The sequence below is a fragment of the Rhinatrema bivittatum genome, chromosome 2 (genome assembly GCF_901001135.1).
Source record: "Rhinatrema bivittatum chromosome 2, aRhiBiv1.1, whole genome shotgun sequence".
NCBI lineage: Eukaryota > Metazoa > Chordata > Amphibia > Gymnophiona > Rhinatrematidae > Rhinatrema > Rhinatrema bivittatum.
In genome coordinates, this window is record NC_042616.1 from 55,412,575 (window position 1) to 55,433,883 (window position 21,309).

Here is a 21,309-nt window from a genome sequence, read left to right on the forward strand (position 1 = left end):
TAACCAAGGCATGCTTTATCAACACTAGGCTGTGCCACCCTCAGACTTCACAGCAATGCTGCCAGGGCCGAGAACTCTCAATAACCTCTTGCTCTACTAGGCACACCGATGGAGCTTGATATTCAAAGACCGCCATCCTATGCAGCTTTAACTTCCACTGTGATCCAATGATCCAGAATCGACTTCTTGACCAACAAGGACTGTTGAAGAAGTTGATTCTTGATGGAGCTTGATAAAAAAAAATTAAAAAAAAAAGTTTACCTGGTGTCACCGAGAGAGCTGTAGGACTCCTCTTGTGCCATGGACAGAAAATCAGTACAATCCATGGTCTCTTCCTCCAGATCCTCCTCCTCTTCTTCTACTGACAATATCCGGGACATCCTATTTTGGCTGAGTGGCCCAGCTCCTCCTGCTGGTTTCAACCCATTCCAGGAATGCGAGTAGTCCTCATTCACTGGCAACCTCTTCTCCAGCTTCCTACTTCCCTCCAAGGGGCCAAGCTGACTGCAGAGGGCTCTGTACTTTGCAGAGTCAAACAGCTCATTCCTAGGACCCAACAAGCCCCAGCCCTGAAAGAGAGGAGACCCAAGCAATGAAACCACGTAAGGGAGGAGGTTCTTAATTTAAGCTCAACATTCTGGATGGATTATAAATCTCTAATATGCTGTGCAATATAACTCCCTAAACATTTTTTTAAATTAAAGCAACAATTTCAATTTTTAAAAAAATGATCAGACATACCAAGACAGATCAGGGTGCACCTGATGAATAAGAAGCAAAACTAGTCCTACAACTCCAGAAATATTTCCCTCATACTCAGGAACATTTAAGTTGCCCTTGTTTTGCCAACAGGTCACCTCTCTCCTCTGATGCTGAAGAACTAATGCTGCAGCTCCATCCTCAATTTTCACATCACCAGACAATTTCCAAGCTACAAGCATTATTGTCCTGAGTAAACAGGCTTTTGGATATGGGGCAACATTCTTTTGGTACCCTGAACTGCGTGGAAGTTTCCAAAAGGGAGAGGGAGGCATGTCCTTAGTATCTAAAGGACAGTGGCCGTGTGACAGAGATCCAGGGTGCTGAGTGGCAAACAGCAATCAAGGCAACAGACTTGACTAACAGTTTGCAGTAGTAGATGGCCGCATGACTGCTGCTGGCCAGCGGAGATTATAAAGATTGATTTAATCAAGTTTTCATCAGTAGGAGCCGGATTCTGCCCTGACCTAGTTGTTTTGATAATGCAGATCCTAAAATACCCATGGATGGCAATTCACGGATAGGTTGAGGCCTATCTTCTGTGCCGGGGACAAAAAGAAATGGATCCATCTCCTTCCAGATTACTGAAGCAGGCCCGAGAGAAAACACAAGTACAGAGGGTACAATACTGAAGAAACAACCACCAAGGCCTACCTGCAGAAGGTGCGCGTCTAGTACCGCGCTGCAAAAAGATGGTCAATAGAACAGGGACCTTCGTTTTCAGTTTTTAGTTCTTCATTTTCCTTGGGAATTTAACAGCGTTTATTTAAAATCAGCAAAACAGCAGAAAAAAAAAATGACTCCTTATTTTCCCCAAAGATTTTCTCCTGTTTTTTTTTTTTTTTGCTGGTGATAAATAAACACTGAGAAATTCTTGGGGAAAATAAAATTAAAAACTGAACACAAAGGCCCCTGTCATAAGACTACAGTGGGACTCTACGGAGAGACTCTTGATTAAATCAATCTTTATCTCCGCTGGCCAGCAGCAGTCATGCGGCCATCTACTGCTGCTGCAAACTGCTAGTCAAGTCTGTTGCCTTGATTGCTGTTTGCCACTCAGCACCCTGGATCGCTGTCACACGACCACTGTCCTTTAGAGACTAAGGACATTCCCGTGAAGAAACTGTGCTCTGTGTGGGGAGGGGCAGATCAACACACAGTTTCAGAATGGCTACTCTCTCATACTCTTAACACCCAAGATAATACGCAGTCCCAGTCCAGTAGATCTTATACAGGAAGAGAGCTGAGCCATGTTTTGCATTTACAGAGGTACCTAGTGACCAGTCAAAGAGCTCTAGAAGCAGCCCTTGCTAAAGATGGTCAAAAGAGAACTTTGGAATTTTATTTTACTAACATTTCATTGACAGGCAACTACATATGAGTAGCAAAATACTGCAATTGCCAGTATTTTAATCCAAAAAAAGACTTTGTATCGGCATAAAGGAAAATTAGTTTCTTACCTGATAATTTTCGTTCCTGTAGTACCAAGGATCAGTCCAGGACACCTGGGTTGTGACTCCGCACCAGTAGATGGAGACAGAGCAAGAGCTGTCGGGCTCACCCATATATGGTCACACTCCTGTCACAGCCCCTCAGTCTTACGTAATGTCAAAGTAGCAAAGGACAAAACAAACCAAAAGAGGGATCCCTCCCCAACAGGGAGCAACGACAAAACCCCCAACTGGAACAAAACTCTCAACCGAGAAAGCAGAACCGTAAACCGAAATACTGAAAACCTACGAGCGGACTCTCCATTTCTTCCGAACAGTACGGGCGGGATCCTGGACTGATCCTTGGTACTACAGGAACGAAAATTATCAGGTAAGAAACTAATTTTCCTTCCCCCGTACGTACCAGGATCAGTCCAAGACACCTGGGATGTACCAGAGCTAACTTACCAAGGGTGGGAAGCAGAGAGTCCCACACGGAGTACCCTCTCTCCAAAACCCCCAGCAGTGTTCTGAACATCCAGCCGGTAATGCCGCGTAAAAGTATTCAAGGACTTCCAAGTAGCCGCCCTCCAAATTTCTTGAGGCGACACCTGAGAAGATTCTGCCCAGGAAGCAGCGTGCGACCGGGTCGAATGAGCCTTGAGACCCTCAGGCACTGGCTTCCCTTTTACGATGTACGCGGAACCAATGGCCTCATTGAGCCATCGGGCAATTGTCGTCCGGGAAGCCATAACCCCACGCTTTGGACCTGAGAACAGAACAAAAAGATGATCCGTTACACGGAACGGATTGGTGACTTCCAGATAGCAGAGAAGTGTGCTCCGAACATCCAACCTCCGCAAATCCCGCAGCTTTGACTGCGACGCACCCCGGACGTTGAAAGCGGGAAGCTCAATGGACTGGTTCAAATGAAATGCCGAAACCACTTTGGGCAAGAAAGAGGGGACCGTACGTAAGGAGACCCCGGAATCCGAGATCCTTAGGAACGGTTCCCTACATGAGAGCGCATGCAACTCGGAAACACGGCGCACTGAGGCAATAGCGACAAGGAAGACCGTTTTCAACGTGAGATCCTTGAGGGTTGCCCTCTTCAAGGGCTCAAAAGGAGCCGAACACAACGCAGAGAGTACCCAATTGAGGTTCCAGGACGGACATGGAGGACGTAAGGGAGGACGGAGATGCTTGGCCCCCCTCAAGAAATGTGCAATGTCCGGGTGCAGCGCCAAGTAGCCCTTCCGCCCCTTGCCACGCAGACATCCAAGTGCTGCCACCTGGACCCGAAGGAAACTACACGAAAGACCTTTAGCCAAACCAGCCTGTAAAAACGACAGAATATCGGAAACAGGAGCCGAGGTAGGATCCACGTTGCGCTCCGCACACCAGTCATCAAAGACTGCCCAGACACGAACGTAGGCCATAGAAGTAGACTGCTTTCTGGCCCGCAACAACGTGGCGACCACCGCATCCAAATAACCCTTCTTCTTCAAGCGCTGCCTCTCAAAAGCCATGCCGCGAGACAGAAGTGATCCGCATCCTCCAAACAAACGGGGCCTTGCCGAAGAAGCCCCGCCAACCCCTGAAGACGAAGGGGCGATGCTACCGACAACTGAATGAGATCTGCGAACCACGGGCGTCGCGGCCACTCTGGCGCCACCAAGATCACTTCGGCCGGATGTAGCTCTATGCGCCGAAGAACCTTGCCGATCAGCGGCCAAGGAGGGAACACATACAGCAGTACGTCCAGCGGCCAGGGTGGGCGCCTTTGCATTCTGCCATGTGGCCATGAGGTCCATGTGTGGCGTCCCCCACTGTTCGCAAATGAGGTGAAACGCCTCCGGCGCCAATTCCCACTCTCCGGGATCCAGATGATGACGACTGAGGAAGTCCGCCTGAACATTGTCGACTCCGGCAATGTGAGACGCCGCTATGTTGCTGAGGTTGCACTCCGCTCAGGCTAGCAGAAGCTGCGCCTCCTCCGCCACTAGTGGACTTCTCGTCCCCCCCTGACGGTTGATATAAGACACGGTGGTGGCGTTCTCCGACAACACTCTAACCGCTTTTCCCCGCACAAGCGGCAGAAAAGACTGTAGTGCCAGGCGAACCGCCCTGGTCTCTAGGCGATTGATGGACCACCGAGTCTGAGCCAAGGGCCACTTGCCCTGCGCCGACTTGCCCAGGCAGACTGCTCCCCAGCCGGAGAGACTGGTGTCTGTGGTTACTACTGTCCACTCGGGCACTAACAGGGACACTCCGCAAGTCAAGTGGTCCGCTTCTAGCCACCAGTGAAGACTGGCCCGCGCCTGGGCCGTGAGTGGCAGTGGCAGATGAAACTCCTCAGAAACCAGCTTCCATCGGGAAAGTAATGCGGATTGCAACGGACGCAGATGAGCAAAGGCCCAGGGGACCAAAGCTAGTCAAAACCGTCAGGTAATCGGATACCAGGGGAAGCTGAAGCGACAACAAGCGGCGCACTTGCCCCTGCAGCTTGAGGACTCTGTCCTTGGATAGAAAAACCTTGCCCCTCTTCGTGTCGAACAGGGCCCCCAAGTACTCCAGAGACTGGGTGGTTGCCAGATGACTCTTGCTGAGGTTGACAACCCAACCCAGGGACTGCAAGAGCGCGAGGACTCTGTTGACTGCTTGTCGACACTGAACCTCGGACTTGGCCCGAATCAACCAACCGTCCAGGTAGGGGTGTACGAGGAACCCCTCTCTTCGGAGGTGAGCCACAACCACCACCATCACCTTGGTGAATGTCCTGGGAGCCGTGGCCAGCCCGAAGGGAAGAGCCTTGAACTGATAATGCTTGCCCAGAATGCAGAACCTGAGGAACCGGTGGTAAGACGGCTGGATGCCGATATGAAGGTACGCTTCCGTGAGGTCCAATGACGCCAGAAATTCGCCGGGGCGCACCAAGGCAATCACTGACCGGATTGTCTCCATTTTGAAGTGTGGAATGCGAAGGCATCTGTTTACCCCCTTGAGATCTAGAATTGGCCTGGAAGCCCCGTCCTTCTTCGGCACGATGAAATAAATGGAATAACGACCTTGGCCGCGCTGCTCGAGTGGTACTGGGGAAATCGCCCCCAAGGCCTGCAGGCGTTGCAGGGTCCCTCTTACCGCTGCGCACTTTATGGGGCACTTGCATGGCGACACCAGGAACTTGTCTGTCGGAATCCTTGCAAAAGCTAACACGTAACTGTGATTTATCACGTTGAGGACCCACTGATCTGAAGTTATCTTGGCCCATTCCTTGACAAACAACTGCAGCCGAGCTCCCACGTTTGGAACGAACGACTGAAGCTGAAGCGAGGGATGGACCGGCCGCATCTCATTGGGAGGCCTTGGAGCTCGAGCCCCCCGGGGTCCCACCCTGACGGCCGAACCGCAACGGGCCCGGTTGGAGAAGGAGGATCGGGCTCTGACCCTATCCTCAGGCAACCTGAAAGCTCTATTCTCGCCAAGAGACAACATCAAATCGTCCAACTCCTTGCCAAACAATAATTTCCCTTTAAACGGCAGCGCCCCAAGATGAGCCTTGGACGAGCCATCTGCGGCCCAATTCCGGAGCCAGAGGAGCCGACGGGCCGACACTGCCAAGACCATGGACCTGGCCGAAGTACGAAGGAGGCCGTGTAGCGCATCGGCACTATACGCTATTGCAGCCTCAAGCCGATCTGCTTCTTTGGCCTCTGCTTCCGAGAAACCTGCGTTAGCCTGGAGGACCTGAGCCCATCTCAAACTGGCCCGCTTAGCGAAGTTACTGCAGATGGCTGCTCGGACCCCCAATGCTGAGACTTCGAAGATCTTCTTCAGCTGTACCTCCAGCTTTCTGTCCTGTATGTCCTTGAGAGCCGTGGCTCCTGTGACAGGAATTGACGACCTCTTTGTCACTGCGGACACCGCAGCATCCACCTTCGGAAGTCGGAGAAGCTCCAGCGCATCCTCTGGCAACGGGTAGAGCCTGTCCATAGCTTTACTAACCTTCAGGCCCAACTCCGGAGTGTCCCACTCCCGGAACAAGATATCCGAAGCCGTAAACAGAAAAGGGAAAGCTACTGCTGGACCCGTGAGCCCCAGCAGTACCGGATCCATGTTTGCTGCCTGCCGGGGTACCCCCGGCGGCGCCTCCACCCCCAGGTTCCTGGAGGATAGCCGGAATAAGCGGGGTTAGTTCCTCTCTGCGGAACAACCGGACCACCTTTGGGTCATCACCCTCGACGGCCGGCGTTCCTTTCCCCGCTCCCGGCTGAGAAGGACTCTCGTCCGCCGCATCACCGGCCCCCCCCGGGGGCTCTGCAGCCGGGTCATCTTCCTCCTGGGAGGTAGAATCTGAGTCCGTAACCTGAGGCATCCCCCGCACAGGGCGCTTCCGCCGCGTTGCGTCGCCCTCAGGGACCGCCGAGGATCTCCTCTTGCGAGATCCAGCTGATCTGCTGGAACCCTTCGCTTTCTTCGGCCTCCTTTTGCTCCGTTTATATTTTAAGATTTTGCGCAAAAGTAGCGCAAAATCGGATGAGCAGGAGGACCCAGAGCCCGCAGTGTCCTCTTCAGACCCGGACCCCTCATGGGACCGGGCCTCCCCAGGGGCTTCCCCCGAGGGACGTTGTTGTGGCAAAAGCGCGGGAGGCAAGCCGCCATTTGCGACTGCCACCCGCGTGGCTTCCCTGACTGTGGACAAAATGGCCACCGTTCCCGCACTAAGCGGGAACGGGTCCCCCGGGCCGTCAGCAGCAGCGGAATCGCGAGGCGGCGAATGCGGCGCCCGGGATCGACCTTCCTGAGAGACCCCCCGAAGGACCTTCGCCCCCGGCGGCACAGGACGCACAGACGCTATCCGGGGAGAGGCGAGAACGCGCCAAGCCGCACGCGCGGCAGACGGATCCCCTCGGCATGCGGCCCAGATGGGAAGGAAGGCCCCGTGTAAATTAAGGCTAAAACGGCGCGGGCGGCGATGAAGACGGGCCCCCCCCCCCGAAGGAACGGAGAGCCGGCGCGAAGGAGAAGCCGTGGCACAAAACAAAACAGGCAAACACTTTTTTTTTTTTTTTTTTTTTTTAAAGAAAACTGCCGCTGTCCACGGTCCTGAGGCTCCTGTTCCAGCGGGGGTGAGTGAACCGGGCTCCCCGGTGTCACCCCCGACGCTGCTACTTCCCTAGGCGGGTCCTCGACCCTAGCAGCGGCCTCAACCAGGGGGGGATGGTCCCCTCAGAACCTTCCCAACCCCCCTGGGAGGCTGGACCAGCGGGGATGTATCCTCTCAGTAGAGGAAAAAAAAATTCCTAACTTTTTTTTTTTTTTTTTTTACATACCAATCAAATCCCAAGTAAGTAAAAGAACCTTAACAACCAAAGGAAAAAACCCCCAGAGAACAGCCAAAACCCCCAGGGACCAGGGCTGTGACCAAACCTGCACCATCTACTGGAGACAGAGTAAGACTGAGGGGCTGTGACAGGAGTGTGACCATATATGGGTGAGCCCGACAGCTCTTGCTCTGTCTCCATCTACTGGTGCGGAGTCACAACCCAGGTGTCCTGGACTGATCCTGGTACGTACAGGGAACTTGCACTGAGGTTGTGCCAAGTACTTCTGTACCTTTGCTGGGCCTGCAATTCCCTGCACATTATATCCACTAAGAGAGAACCTCTGCCCTGTCCAGGGCACTAATAAGAACAGGAAGCTCTCCACTAAAGACGGTGGTGGGTTATAAATGCATAGGAAGAGAAGGGATCTGGCCCAGTGACTGTGCTGTGCACCACCATGCAATTCTCATCCCAGGTCTTCCGTTCCCCCAGGCTAGCTGGAGATGCTGCAGAGGTAGTGTTCACAGCCCCAAGAGGGAGGGAAGTCCCCATCATTGTGCAACAGTGACAGGTAGTAACTGGATTTAGAGCTACCAGAAGGAGCCCTGATAGATGGCCCTAGGCTGAGGACTGTTGCCGCAATGACTGTGTTAAGTGAGTTGGGAGGGAGGGGACACAAAACAGGATTAAAAAAAAAAAAATCTACAAGTACTTGTCAAAGAAAGTTCACGGTGCATCAGGAGTCAGCCCCAGTCTCAAGCAAGCTGCAATCCCACAGGAGCAGGAGGAAAACTGCTGCCCCAAAGAAGTATAGGACAGAGATGCTCAAATGTGAGTATCAAAACAAAACAAAAATAAAAACACCACCATGTTAGCCCAACAAAACATGGCCGGTGTTGCAGACAGATTTCTGTACTTCTGCAAATGATCTAAAGGCAAAGAGAGGGGAAGAGCAAGTCCAATTTCAATACCTTAAAGAGTTTGCAGGCTACTGCAGCAGCACGCCTCTCTGCATCAATCTTCTTGCTCCCAAAGCCTTCCACTTCTATGGGCTTTGGCCATTTTATGTGCAAAGTGACTTTCTGAAATGAAAAGTGATATTGTAATAGTTAGGATTCCCATTCATTTCCACTGTCCTTCCAGCAGAAATCCAAACACTCTCCAAGGAGGCTTGTGTCCCGTACCAGATCTGTTCATATCATTGGGCTTGGCACAAAAGAAACATTTTTCATTAGTCTACAATAAAAGCTTGAAGCTTCCTTGCTTCCAGGGATCACAAGCTTTAACCACACAGAACTCCCAGACACAAGATGAACCATCTAAGACTGGTGTACTCCCCAATCAATCAATTTTGATCCACTTCAGTGGTTCATGCACTACTGAAAAGAACACAGCATATACCGGATACAGGCTTGCAAAAGGAAAACGATGAACCACCACAGGTTTGACACTGGTGAGCAGCACCACCACTGACAACTCTGCACATTTAAGCATTCTTGATGGCTCAATCAACAAATGTAGGTGGCCAACAAGCCACAGCATCACCCTCTCTGGCTTTTTCACGGAAGCTGGAGAGCAGCCTGGTGCACCCAATGTAGGAGCACGACACTGTGCAGCAACTTCTTTATACAGGATATTAAAGTTTCCCCATCATGATTAAAGATCCTGGGTAAAGAAAAAAAAAAGTAGCTTTTTTGGGTTTTCCTGAGTGGCGGTGCTCTATAGCTTTCAGTTCATATTGGATTAGTTTACTTTTGTTTGGTTTTTTTTTTATGTTCAAATATATTTTTTTTTAATTACATTTCAAAAATACAGATACAGAACAAGAAAATAACAAATCGCTGATATAGGACCAGGTCCAATACACACACACACAAGAGTTGCTGCGTAGCTGAAAATGTAAAAACTCAGGACATGCGCCTTTTTGAACCGAAGTCATGAGACACGACTGGCTAATATTATTTGACAATGGATCTCCATAATCGGACAACACCAGCAAAAGAAAAGTTCCAGCCTGAGCTACCTATTTAAGAACACGAAAGAAAAGCCTTCTCGCCATTAATATAGATGGTAATTTACTGCGGTCTGTTTTAAAAACGCAAAGTATCGGTGCACGTACTGATACTTTCTCCACCAATGCCTGCAACATAAAACAAAGTTACCATTCTGCATCATCAGTCAATTTTACAACTACACAATATTTTCTGAGGTGCCTCCCAATTATTTTTAATTTACCAGGAGGTCCCAATATTAGGATCAGTCTGGTTAAACCTGCACTTCCCTCTGGCACACACAAGCAGCCCTGTAGGATCAGCGAAAACATGAGACATTGTAAATATGGCAATTGCTCTGTCTGTCCGCCAGCAATCACTTAAATGGTATTTTCCCAGGTAAGCCAGCCAGTCTGAAAACTGCTCTCCCTCAGCCTGCAAGGGGAGCTTTCGCGCCATGCGGACCTCTTTCCCAGAATTTCCTTAATTTAAAAAAAAAAAAAAACACAGTGCCAACTCATATGAATAAGGGAATCTTTTTCTCTTTCATATTTACCACGCAGGACCAAATGAACTAAGTATTTTTTCCCCCCATAGACACATAACAGGAAAAAACCCTATATTACAACAGCCCGCCAACAGAAGGGTAAAAACCCTATTAAGGAACAAATCCTAGGTAAGAATTTAAAGCAGCCAGGCAAATAACAGGGTGTATTAACTCTTTAGATTTCTCAGATGCCTTTTAACCCCCCCCTCAAACCTTTGCTTCTTTCTGCACCTCAGCAGAAAAAAAAAAAAAAATCACTATTTTACCAGATTGGTAACACAGCTGACCGCCTCTTGTCTTCCATTTTGATGAGCATCTGTTTTTGTGAGTTGCTATTTGAGCTCTGGTCTGCTATCTGCCCCCAAAAGGTCAGAAAGAGCGTGGGTGAATAGGGCACTTACTGAACAAGTAAAAAATTGGAAACCATAAAGCCGCTGCACACAGAACCTGCAAGATTATCATTTACCACAGAACGGCACGTTCCCCGTACGTACCCGGATCAGTCCAGACTGCTGGGTTTTGCCTTCCCCTCCAGCAGATGGAGAGAGAGAAAAAAAACTGTGAGGGCACCCCCTCTTAACCGGTGTCCCACCTGCAGCTCTTCAGTATTTCTCTGCCTCCAGCAGATGGAGGTGGTGCAAAATATATTGAAAAGGAGAATCTCACAAAGAGCAGCGGCTGTCAAGCAGGACAGGAATATCTCTCCGTGCTCCCAGGGGGTTGGCAGATCCCAGGGGGACCATCCCCCCTGGTCATAGGCTCTTCAGGAGCTTGGGTCGGTGACGCTGCTCACTCCAAGTTTCTAGTGCCGAGGGTGAGAGCCAGTGGTCTGGTTCCCTCCCCTGCCCCAGTGAGGATGCGGGACTACCCTAGCCCTCCCAGCTGGTACTGTTTCTTTAAAAACAAAACAAGAAAAAAAAAACCAAACAACATGGCTGCCGGCGGAGGTGCAGCTGCGAGCGGCGCAGGGCACTGAGCATTGCTGCTTGAGCTCCGGCACGTTGGGGCAGAGTTTAGAGAAGGTTCCCGGGTCCCGTGGCTGCTGAGGGTGGTCGGCTTCTGTCGCTCGTATGCTTTTCTGGCGGCCGGCATGCCACATGGTGTGGGCAGTGAGGCCTGCGGAGAGCAGACTTCGCAGCTCTCCCACTTGGGCCTTTGCTCGCGGTGCCTCCTATAACTGGGTGCAGCGATGGTGTCCAGGCAGCAGAGAGACAGAGGCCGACCCGTTCGCGTTGAGCACGAGAACGGCAGCCATTTTGAATACCTTTTCAGCTGCCGCGGAGGCAGTGGGGGGAGGAGGGGATCTTCCTCCCGCGCTCTCACCAACGGATTTGAGCTCAGGTGGTCTCCAGGACCCCTTTGATGAGCTCCCCGACATGGCCCTGGTCCCCCGGGGCGGGGGGGGGAGATTTCAGGGTTTTTCGGCAGATTTTGTGCTCCTTATGCATCAGGCCTTTTTGGCTGGCCAGGCCCAGCCCAAGGGGTTGTATAGGCCTTGGCTTCCCAAGGGGGCGCCAAGGAAAGTCCCCAGGCGGCTGGAGCCACAGGGGGGGTCTATCCGGGTACGGAAGGTCAGAGGTCCCTCGGAGGTTCAAGCTCCGGTAGAGCACAATCAGGGGATTGCCCTGGAGGATGACCCTTCCTCGGCCCCCCTCATTTCTCAGGAGCGGCCCTGGATAAGGCAGAGAAGGCAGTAACCTTGGATGGGGATGATCCTAAGGTCGTTTGTCTTTTTCAATGAGATTAACTTAATCTTCTCAGCCTGCATGTCTTGGCGGACCTGGGAATTGCGGTCCCTCCAGAGGATCCTGCCCAGGACACGGTTTTGGTGGGGCTGCGAGGTCCAGCGAAGACCTTGCCCTTTCCTGCTTTGGTTCAGCAACTGATGGTCCAGGAGTGGGATACTCCAGAAGCGGACCAGCTGGTAGGGAGAGCGATGTACAAGCTCTACCTATTGCCGGAGGAGACTCTGGAGCTGTTAAAGGTACCTAAGGTGGATGCTTCAGTGTCAGCTGTCACCAAGAGAACAACCATTCCGGTAGCCAGGGTGGCAGCCCTCAAGGACCTCCAAGATTGAAAGCTCGAGGTTCTCCTTAACCGCATATTTTAAGTCTCGGCGCTTGGTATTCGAGCAGCGGTCTGCAGTAGCTTGATGCTTCGGGCGAGCCTGCAATGGGTGCAACAGCATCTGAGCTCCAGAGACCTTCCCCTACAGGAGGCGGTGCAATGGCCTAAGGGGCGGACGCCCTGTATGATCTCCTGTGAACCTCCTCCAAGACTATGGTGTCTGCCATTTCAGTTCTGAGGCTTTTGTGGTTATGCAATTGGGCAGCGGATGTTTCCTCCAAGGCTCAGTGCTCTTCCCTTCAAAAGGAAAGTTCCTCTTGGAACAGCTGATCAAGTCTCTGGGGGATAACAAGGCTCATCAGCTACCAGAAGACAAACCTAAGGGGCCTAGATCTTTTCAGCTGACCCGCTCTTGGTTTCGGGATCAGAGGCGATTCTGTCAGAATAGACCACCTGGTATGGGCCAAAGGCAAATCTCGGGGAGGTCTCATCCTTAGTCCTTTCATGACTGATGAGAGGGCAGAGAAGCAGCCGGCCAGTGATCCCTCGCAGCCAAGTCCTCTCAATGAGATGCAGGCTGACCCATTCCTCCATCCCAGTTATAGGCAGACTGTTGTCCCTCTTTTACAAGGAATGGGTCAAGATAACGTCGGACCAATGGTTCTATTTATTTATTTATTTAAATTCTTTTATATACCGAAGTATAGCCGAAAGCCTTCACCCCGGTTTACATTGTAACAAATTCATACATGTAACAGCGATTAAACTTGAAAGTAAGTACATAGAAATGTGAGAACAACTCAGAGAGTAACAATTTAGTAGTATACAATTTACATATGATATTACATTTACAACTTAATTATGAGAAATAAGTTTATTACAGAGGTATTGAAGTTTAAGATGAGGAGTGAGATTATTCGAATCAGTCAGTGAATGATTGTCTAAACAACCATGTTTTTAATTCTTTTTTGAAGGATTTGGAATCACTGATGGAGCTTAGGTGATTTGGAATAGAGTTCCATTCTATGGGTCCTGCTATTGAGAAGGCTCTATTTCTAGTAGTGGATAATTTTGCAGATGACAGTGGGGGAATTACTAGTTGTAATTTTTCAGAGGACCTTGAGGAACGTGGAGATTTGAGAATTGCGATCATATTGTTTAGAGATGAGTCTTTGTAGATTTCATTATGTAGTAAAGTTAAAGTCTTGTATTTAATCCTTTGTGAGATTGGTAGCCAGTGAAGGTTTTTTAATGTAGGAGAGATATGATCAAACTTCCTTTTGCCAGAGAGAATTCGTGCAGCTGCATTCTGCAGTAATTGCAGTGGTCTTAGCGTGGATTGCGGAAGCCCTAGAAAGATTGCGTTGCAATAATCTAGACTGGAGAAAATAAGGGATTGTAGAATCGTTCTGAAGTCATTCGGGTAAAGAAGGGGTTTGAGGTGTTTTAGAATTTGTAGTTTGTAAAAACCTTCTTTCGTTTTTATGGCTATACAGCAGTGGCATAGCCAGAATTGATTTTTTGGGTGGGCACAAGGTTAACATGGGTGGGCTGTAGGCATGCAGGTCTACTAGTTGTTTTTTTACTGATAAATAATGCCAAATTATGCAGCATAGCATTCACATCTACGCCTAAGTATGAGGTTTACTTAATGATACAAACATAATTCACGGTGATTTGTGGTACTTTAGCCTTCTTATTATTACGATTTTATACACGGCTCCTACCTGTCCATAAATTTTGAGAGAGCGGTTGTGTTGCTTATATTTAAATTTCTAACATCTCAAAATATAGATATATATTTTTACCTTTGTTGTCTGATCTTTGTATTTTTCTAATCAGTTGGTCCTGGTCTCTTTTTCCCATTTTTTCCCTTATAGCTCATTTCCTAATTCCTTTTCAGTGTCTTTCTTCTATTACTGTCTTCTTCCCTTACACACACACACACACACACACACACACACACACACGCTTTCTCTCACAGACTCCCTCTCACACACTCAAGCTGTTACTCTCATATGAGAGTAACAGCTTTTCAATGTAAACCGCTAAATGATCGTTTCCTTAGCGATAGTTATGGTTCCTTGTAAACCGGGGTGATATGTATACTATACAGGAACCCCGGTATATAAATTCTTTAAATAAATAAATAAATAAATATGCTCTCCCCCCCCCCCCCCGCCCCCCACAAGCTCACATTCAAGTTCTCACTTTCTCACCCCTCCCCAGGCTTATATTCTTATGCACACACAGACGCACATCCAGGCACCCATTCTCACCCACACATACACCCAGTCTCCCATTCTCACCCACAAACCCATGCTCCCAGTCTCACCCTCACATATTCAAGCTCCCATTCTCATCCACACATACACACATTCAAGGTACTATTCTCACCCACACATACACACATTCAAGCACCCATTCTTATCCACATATTCAAGCTTCCATTCTCACCCACCCACACAAACCCAGGCTCTCATTCTCACCCATATATACACACATTCAAGCTCCCATTCTCACCCACCCACAAACCCAGGCTCCCATTCTCAACCACACATACACACATTCGAGCTCCCATTCACCCACATATTCAAGCTTCCATTCTCACCCACATACACACCCAGGCTCCAGTTTTCACCCACACACACTCCCATTCTCATCCACACATCCACATTCAAGCACGCGCACAGCTTCCGCTTTCTCCCCCAAAGCAGGAAGATCAGCTGCCTCTCCTGCTGCCACCGACCTCCTGCTATCTTCGGGCGTCGGGCCGTACTGCCCGCCGAACTTCCTGTCGGGGGGGGGGAGCGGAAGCGCAGCGCACAACGTCCGCTTCCTCCCTCCCCCCCAAGCAGGAAGATCGGCGGGCAGTACGGCCCGAAGATAGCAGGAGGCCGGTGGCAGCAGCTGATCTTCCTGCTTTGGGGGAGAAAGCGGAAGCTGTGCACGGCGCTTCCGCTCCCCCAAACAGGAAGTTCGGCGGGCCGTTTGGTCCGAAGATAGCAGGAGAACGGGTGGCAGCAGGAGAGGCAGCTGATCTCCCTGCATTGGGGGGAGGAAGCGGAAGCTGCGCGCGGCGCTTCCGCTCCCCCCCCCCCCCCCCGAACAGGAAGACCGGTTGGCCATACGGCCGCAGCAGCGCTTCCCCATGTGTGTCGTGATGGCGCGCGAGGCGTGGGTTCTCTTGTTCGCTGTCGCGGGGATGGGATCCCGCGACAGCCTTGCAGTTCCGGTGCTAGTTGGGTGGGCCTGGGTCTAAGTTGGGTGGGCACCTGCCCACCCAGGCCCACCCGTGTCTACGCCACTGCTATACAGTTTTTAAAGCTTAGATCATTATCTAGCCAGATACCCAGGTCCTTTATTGGATTCTTCATTTGAATGAAGGAGTTGTCAATTTGAATGCAGGGTATTAGGGAGGATATCATCGCAACCGATTACACTTTAGAATTTGCTTGGGCTCTCCGGGACCTCTTTGTAATCTCCCTATGCGGCTCGCCGGTAAAAAGGGGAATAATAAGCCATCCATCCACAAACTGGAATGCCTGGGGGCCATAGTTCCCATTCCCCAGGAGTGAGGAACAGGACATTATTCCATTTATTTCATGGTGCTGAAAAAGGAGGGTTCCTTCCGTCAGATACTGGATCTGAAGAAAGTAAACAGGTTCCTCAATTTCTCACATTTTCGGATGGAGACCCTCCACTCCATCATTGCAGCTGTGCGCAGAGGGGAGTTCTTGGCTTCCCTCAATCTGACGGAGGCATATCTGCACATAGGCATCTACAGGACTCAGATTTCTTCGGTTCACGGCCCTTGGCTTGCATATACAGTTCTGCATCCTACCTTTTGGCCTGGCGACGGCTCTGCGCACTTTCACCAAAGTGATAGTGGTGGTAGCGAGGAAGGGATTCTGGTCCACAACTGGCTCATTCGGGCGAAGTCAAAAGCCCTCTGCAAGCAAGTGGTGGATATAGTCTTGCAACATCTGCAGTCCCTCAGTTGGGATGTAAATCAGTCCAAGAGTCATCTTCATCCTGCTCAAGTCCTGGATTTTTTAGGGACGCAGTTCGATACACGTGTGGGCAAGGTCTCCCTGCTGGAAGAGAGCCGTCAAGCTGCAGACACAAGTTCAACGGCTCCTAGCAGCGTCGCTGCCCAGAGTCTGGAATTATTTGCAGGTCCTTGGCTCTATGGCGTCCACACTGGAGTTGGTTCCTTGGGCCTTTGCTCATATGAAGCCCTAGCAGAGATCATTGCTATCCCGTTGGGATCCAGTGTCGGAAGAGTTTCACGTCCCCTTGCCTCTCACCAAATCCACCAGGTCAAGTCTTGGCTGGTGGCTTATTCAGGACCACTTGAGGCGCAGGGTGGATCTCCGAGTGCCTCAGTGGATGGTAGTGACTACAGATGCCAGCCTTTCTGGTTGGGGGCAGTGTGCCAGTCACAGTCGGTCCAGGTCGATGGTCACAGGAGGAAGCATCGTGGTCCATCAATCGCCTGGAAATGAGAGCAGTGCGGTTAGCTTTACAGAATTTTCTTCCGCTCTTGCTCAACCGAGCGGTGCAAGTCCTGTCTGACAATGCGACAACAGTGGCCTACATCAACTGTCAAGGGGGGACCAAGAGTCATCCAATGGCCTTGGAAGCAGAGCAGCTGATAGCCTGGGCGGAACAGCATTTAGCCTTGCTGGCAGCCTCGCACAACGTGCAGACAGATTTTCTGAGCCAGCAGAGGTTAGACCCGGGAAAGTGGGAGCTCTCCGACGAAGCAATGAACCTCATCTCTCACAGATGGGGGGTCCTCCCTATCTAGACTTGATGGTGACTCAAGGGAATGCCAAGGCTCCATTCTTCTTCAGTCACAGGAGAGAAAACACAGAGCAAAAGGAAGAGGAGTCGACGCCTTGGTGCTCTCATGGCCGAAAAACATACTGCTCTATGTGTTTCCTCCATGGCCTCTAATAGGCAAGGTTCTCCGGAGGATAGAAATTCATCCCAGAAAGGTAATCTTGGTGGCTCCAGAGTGGCCCTGGTTCGCAGACCTAGTCAATCTAGCAGTGGATGGCCCCCTGCGCCTGAATCATTTTCAGATCATTCTGCGTCAAGACCCTATATTTTTCGACCAGGAGGATCGCTTTTGTCTTGCGGCCTGGCTTTTGAAAGGCAGCAGTTGAGGAAGAAAGGCTATCCTGATGATGTCATTACAACCCTGCTTCGAGAAAGGAAGACATCTACTTCAGTAACATAAGTCAGGGTTTGGAAGGTTTTCGAATCTTGGTGTCGTGAGCAGGAAGTCCTCCCTCTTCAGTGGCTCAGATTTTGGCTTTCTTGCAGAACAGTCTCACAAAGGGATTGTCCTTTAATTCACTCCGGGTACAGGTGGTGGCCTTGGGGTGCCTTAGAGGTTCAGGGGGAAACTCTGGCAGCTCATCCGGATGTGGTCCATTTTCTCCGCAAGGTGAAGCATTTAAATCCCCCAGTCTGGCCTGTATGTCCATCATGGAGTCTTAATTTGGTGCTCAAGGTGTTGTGTGAGGCCCCTTTCGAACCCCTTAAGAAGGCCTTTTTGAAGGACTTAACTCTGAAGATGGTGTTTTTGGTGGCAATCTGTTCCACTAGGCGAGTGTTGGAGTTGCAAGCCCTGTCTTGCCGGGATCCTTTCCTACGCTTTTGGGATTCAGGGTCTCTCTCCAAACAGTTCTATCCTTTCTGCCAAAGGTTGTTTTAGCTTTCCATCTGAATCGGTCTGTGGAGCTCCCGGCTTTTACCGATGCCGACTTGGAGACACCTCATGTGCCACAGCTGCAGAGTCTAAATGACAATAGGGTTCTTTTGCATTATCTGGAGGTCACCAATGCCTTTCATCTCTCAGATCATCTATTTGTCTTGTGGAGGGGCCCTAAGAAGGGCCAGAAAGCATCCAAATCATCTATAGCCTGCTGATTGAAAGAGACCATTACTTCCGTGTACATTTGTCGTGGGCGGCCTGTCCCAGAGGGTTTGAAGGCGCATTCGACTAGGTCGCAAGCGGCTTCCTGGGCAGAAAGTCAATTTGTTTCACTGCAGGAAATTTGCAGGGCGGCGATCTGGAAGTCACTGCATACCTTTTCCACATTCAGGCTTCAGACATCAACTTCGGTGGCAGCATCACCCGAGCTGGACTCTTGAAGTCCTACCCTAGTTAGGGAAGCTTGGGTACATCCCAGCAGTCTGGATTGATCCGGGTACGTATAGGGAAAGGAAAATTAGTTCTTACCTGATACTTTTTGTTCCTGTAGTACCACGGATCAGTCCAGACACCCGCCCGTAAGGGTGTTCAGTCTTAAGAAAGAGGCCACTCGAGCTATTGCCACAGTCTTTTCTTCTGGTTATTTTTCAGACCAAAGGAGGGTAGTGGTTTTCCTTACCCTACGCAGAGTGTTCACATGTATATAGTTTAATTTGAGTTCTTACTTGTCCTTTGCTTGACATGCCTGTTCAATTGTTACATATTTCTGCTTGGGAATTATTCATACTGAGGAGCTGCAGGTGGCACACCGGTTAAGAGGGGGGTGCTCTCAAAGTTTTTCTCTGTCTCCATCTGCTGGAAGGGAAGCAAAACCCAGCAGTCTGGACTGATCCGTGGTACTACAGGAACGAAAATTATCCAGGTAAGAACTAAATTTCCTTTCACTGTCAGCACTATTTACATCCACGGCAGCAAAGTTTTAACTCAGCGGAAATACACTCGTATACATCTGCCATTCTAACACAACTTATTTTCGAGGGCTGTGTGAAAAAGGACCCCCTTTTTCAGATTTTCTAACGTGAAGGGATATGTTGAGTCAATTGTTTGCTATTCTATAGTCTCCCCCACATGCGACTGTGGGAGAGGCATGGACGAGTCTGTGGAAACAGGGTCCGTAGGAAAAAGGATGCTGCCTACCTTTCCATTTGTACTGTCAGTGTGGACGTAGACCACGCTCTCTTTAGTACAGGAGGTCCCCAAAGCTCTTCCAATCACACTGTTCAGTAAGCTTTTAGGCTGGGGAAATTCTTTCAACAAATCACTTGACACTGTGGAGAAAAAGTTAAGAACAAAAAGATTTTAGAAAGACCCAATAGTATTTATATCACTGAACTGAAACTTACAGTTTAGCTTGAAAAGTCAAATGGCTTCTGAATACTTTATACTTTATTAGGTGCTGTCAAGGTAAAAAAAAAAAAAAAAAAAAAAGAACACCGCTCTTCCAAGCTCTGATAATTCTCAACAGCAACCAAAATAATCTTCCACTTTGCATGCTCTTAATAAGAAAAAATAAAAATAAACGCTACAAAGTGTTTTGCGGAACTAAGATACTTTGCCTGCAACGGAAAAGTGGTCATCATTAGGGAGACTCCTAACTTCTGCGCTTCTGTGAATGAAGCTATATCCAAAGTTAACAGACTCAGGTGAAATGTGGTCAGAACATTTCCTGCTTACAGTGTCACCAGGCACGTGTTTAGCAACAAAAATAAGAGAATAGGTCTGAATGACAAGCATGCACTGCTGGCACACTTACATACAGGCCGATACAGTAAAGTGCGGCCGCAGTTACCCCGTTTCTAACCCGCTGTGTACTCACAATTTCGCCGCGTAAGTCTAACCCGCGATTCACTGTTTTTACCAATCCTTACCGCTTCTTTAACTTGACGCGTATCCCTTTCCGCCCGTGGCATGTATATGTATGTAAACGATCCGATTAGCTATTCCCTCCCATACAGTAAAGTGTGCCCCGACTATCGCCTTTTTAACCTATCTTGCCGCGTCTTTAACCTACTAATTTACCGCCTACCCTGACCCTTGCGTTAGTGTGGTGAATTTAGCCGCCCAGTCCCAAACCAACCCAATCCACAGAAAAAAAAAATGCTTCTCATACTTAGCCGCCCAGTCCCAAACCAAACCAACCCAATCCACAGAAAAAAAATGCTTCTCGCACTTAGCTGCCTGGTCCCAAATCAAACCAACCCAATCCACAGAAAAAAAAATGCTTCTCGCACTTAGCTGCCTGGTCCCAAACCAACCCAATCCAAGCCCAAGCAGAGAGAGACGAAATTTCACAGTCCCAAACTTTCCCCCAGCCCCCGCTCACCTGCTCTGGCCACGGCCACGCAAGCCCCCAGCAGCAGCAGTAGAAGGACGGCGAGAGAGAGAGCGGCTTCAGCAGCGTGCGGCAAACGCGGGTGCGCTGGGCACTAACGCACCTCTTTCTACCGCACCTTACTGTATCGGCCCGATAGGAAGAAAAACCCACGCCCCCACATTTTCCTATAAATTTCATAATGAGTTTTTTAAAAGCCCTGTTCTTTTAGCTAAAAATGATTTTTAAGAAAATTAAAGGACAATAGCTAAAAGTTCCATGGAGTTCACACAGCAATCAACCATAGCCATGTCAAACCCAGCTTGGAGTGTCACATATCAGCTTCCTCTCCCCTCCAGTACTAGAGGAGAGAGGGAGGAAGGTAATACAAGATGTCGTCTGACAAGGTAGTGAACGACTGACTGCTGCCTGGGCCTTACAAAAGGTCTTAGCTGCTGCATGATAGATTAAAAAAAAAAAAAAAGCAGCTATTTTAGCTGAAATTATAAATGTTTGCTCGGCAGCCACAGGTGCCCAAAAACTTACAAGGTACCATCAAACCACGGCATGAACTAAATCCAAATGAAGAAATTACTTGCCTGATAATTTTGTTTTCCTTAGTGTAGATAGATGGACTCAGGACTAGTGGGTTATGTTCTCCTGCCAGCAGACAGATTGAGCAAGCTGACATCACAGTATATGTAACTCCTGCTGTGACCCCAGCCTGCCAGTATTCTCTTTAAAAGCAACCGTGGACAGACTAGCAAAAAACTTGATTATAAACAGTCAACCATTACTGCACTCAACCAACAAGAAACACTTAACTCCTGTAAGAATTTACATACCCCAAACTAGGGACTGGCTGAACACTTACCAGTAAACCCTGGGGGCCCAAAGCCCTACAGGAGAACTACTGACACTCTCACACGGCAGACGAGGGAAGGAAGCTGAGTCCATATCTGTCTACACTAAGGAAAATGAAATTATCAGGCAAGTAATTTCTCCATTTCTTAGCGTGTAGTCAGATGGACTCAGGACCAGTGTACCGAAGCTACTCCCGAACAGGACAAGAGGCTGCTCACTGTCCAGTCA

General features: G+C 49.6%; 1 protein-coding gene across 2 annotated transcripts in view; it reads right to left on the reverse strand.

Moving 5' to 3' along the window:
- DHX30 (DExH-box helicase 30) overlaps nt 1-21,309 on the reverse strand; it is a 122,826-nt gene that overhangs the window by 93,916 nt on the left and 7,601 nt on the right. For both annotated transcript variants that reach the window (XM_029588181.1, XM_029588182.1), the window contains exons 2-4: nt 19,044-19,174; nt 8,485-8,595; nt 262-569 (exon numbers count right to left, since the gene is read on the reverse strand). In XM_029588181.1, the coding sequence (XP_029444041.1) occupies nt 262-569; nt 8,485-8,595; nt 19,044-19,174 (550 nt within the window). The remainder of the gene's footprint in view (nt 1-261; nt 570-8,484; nt 8,596-19,043; nt 19,175-21,309) is intronic.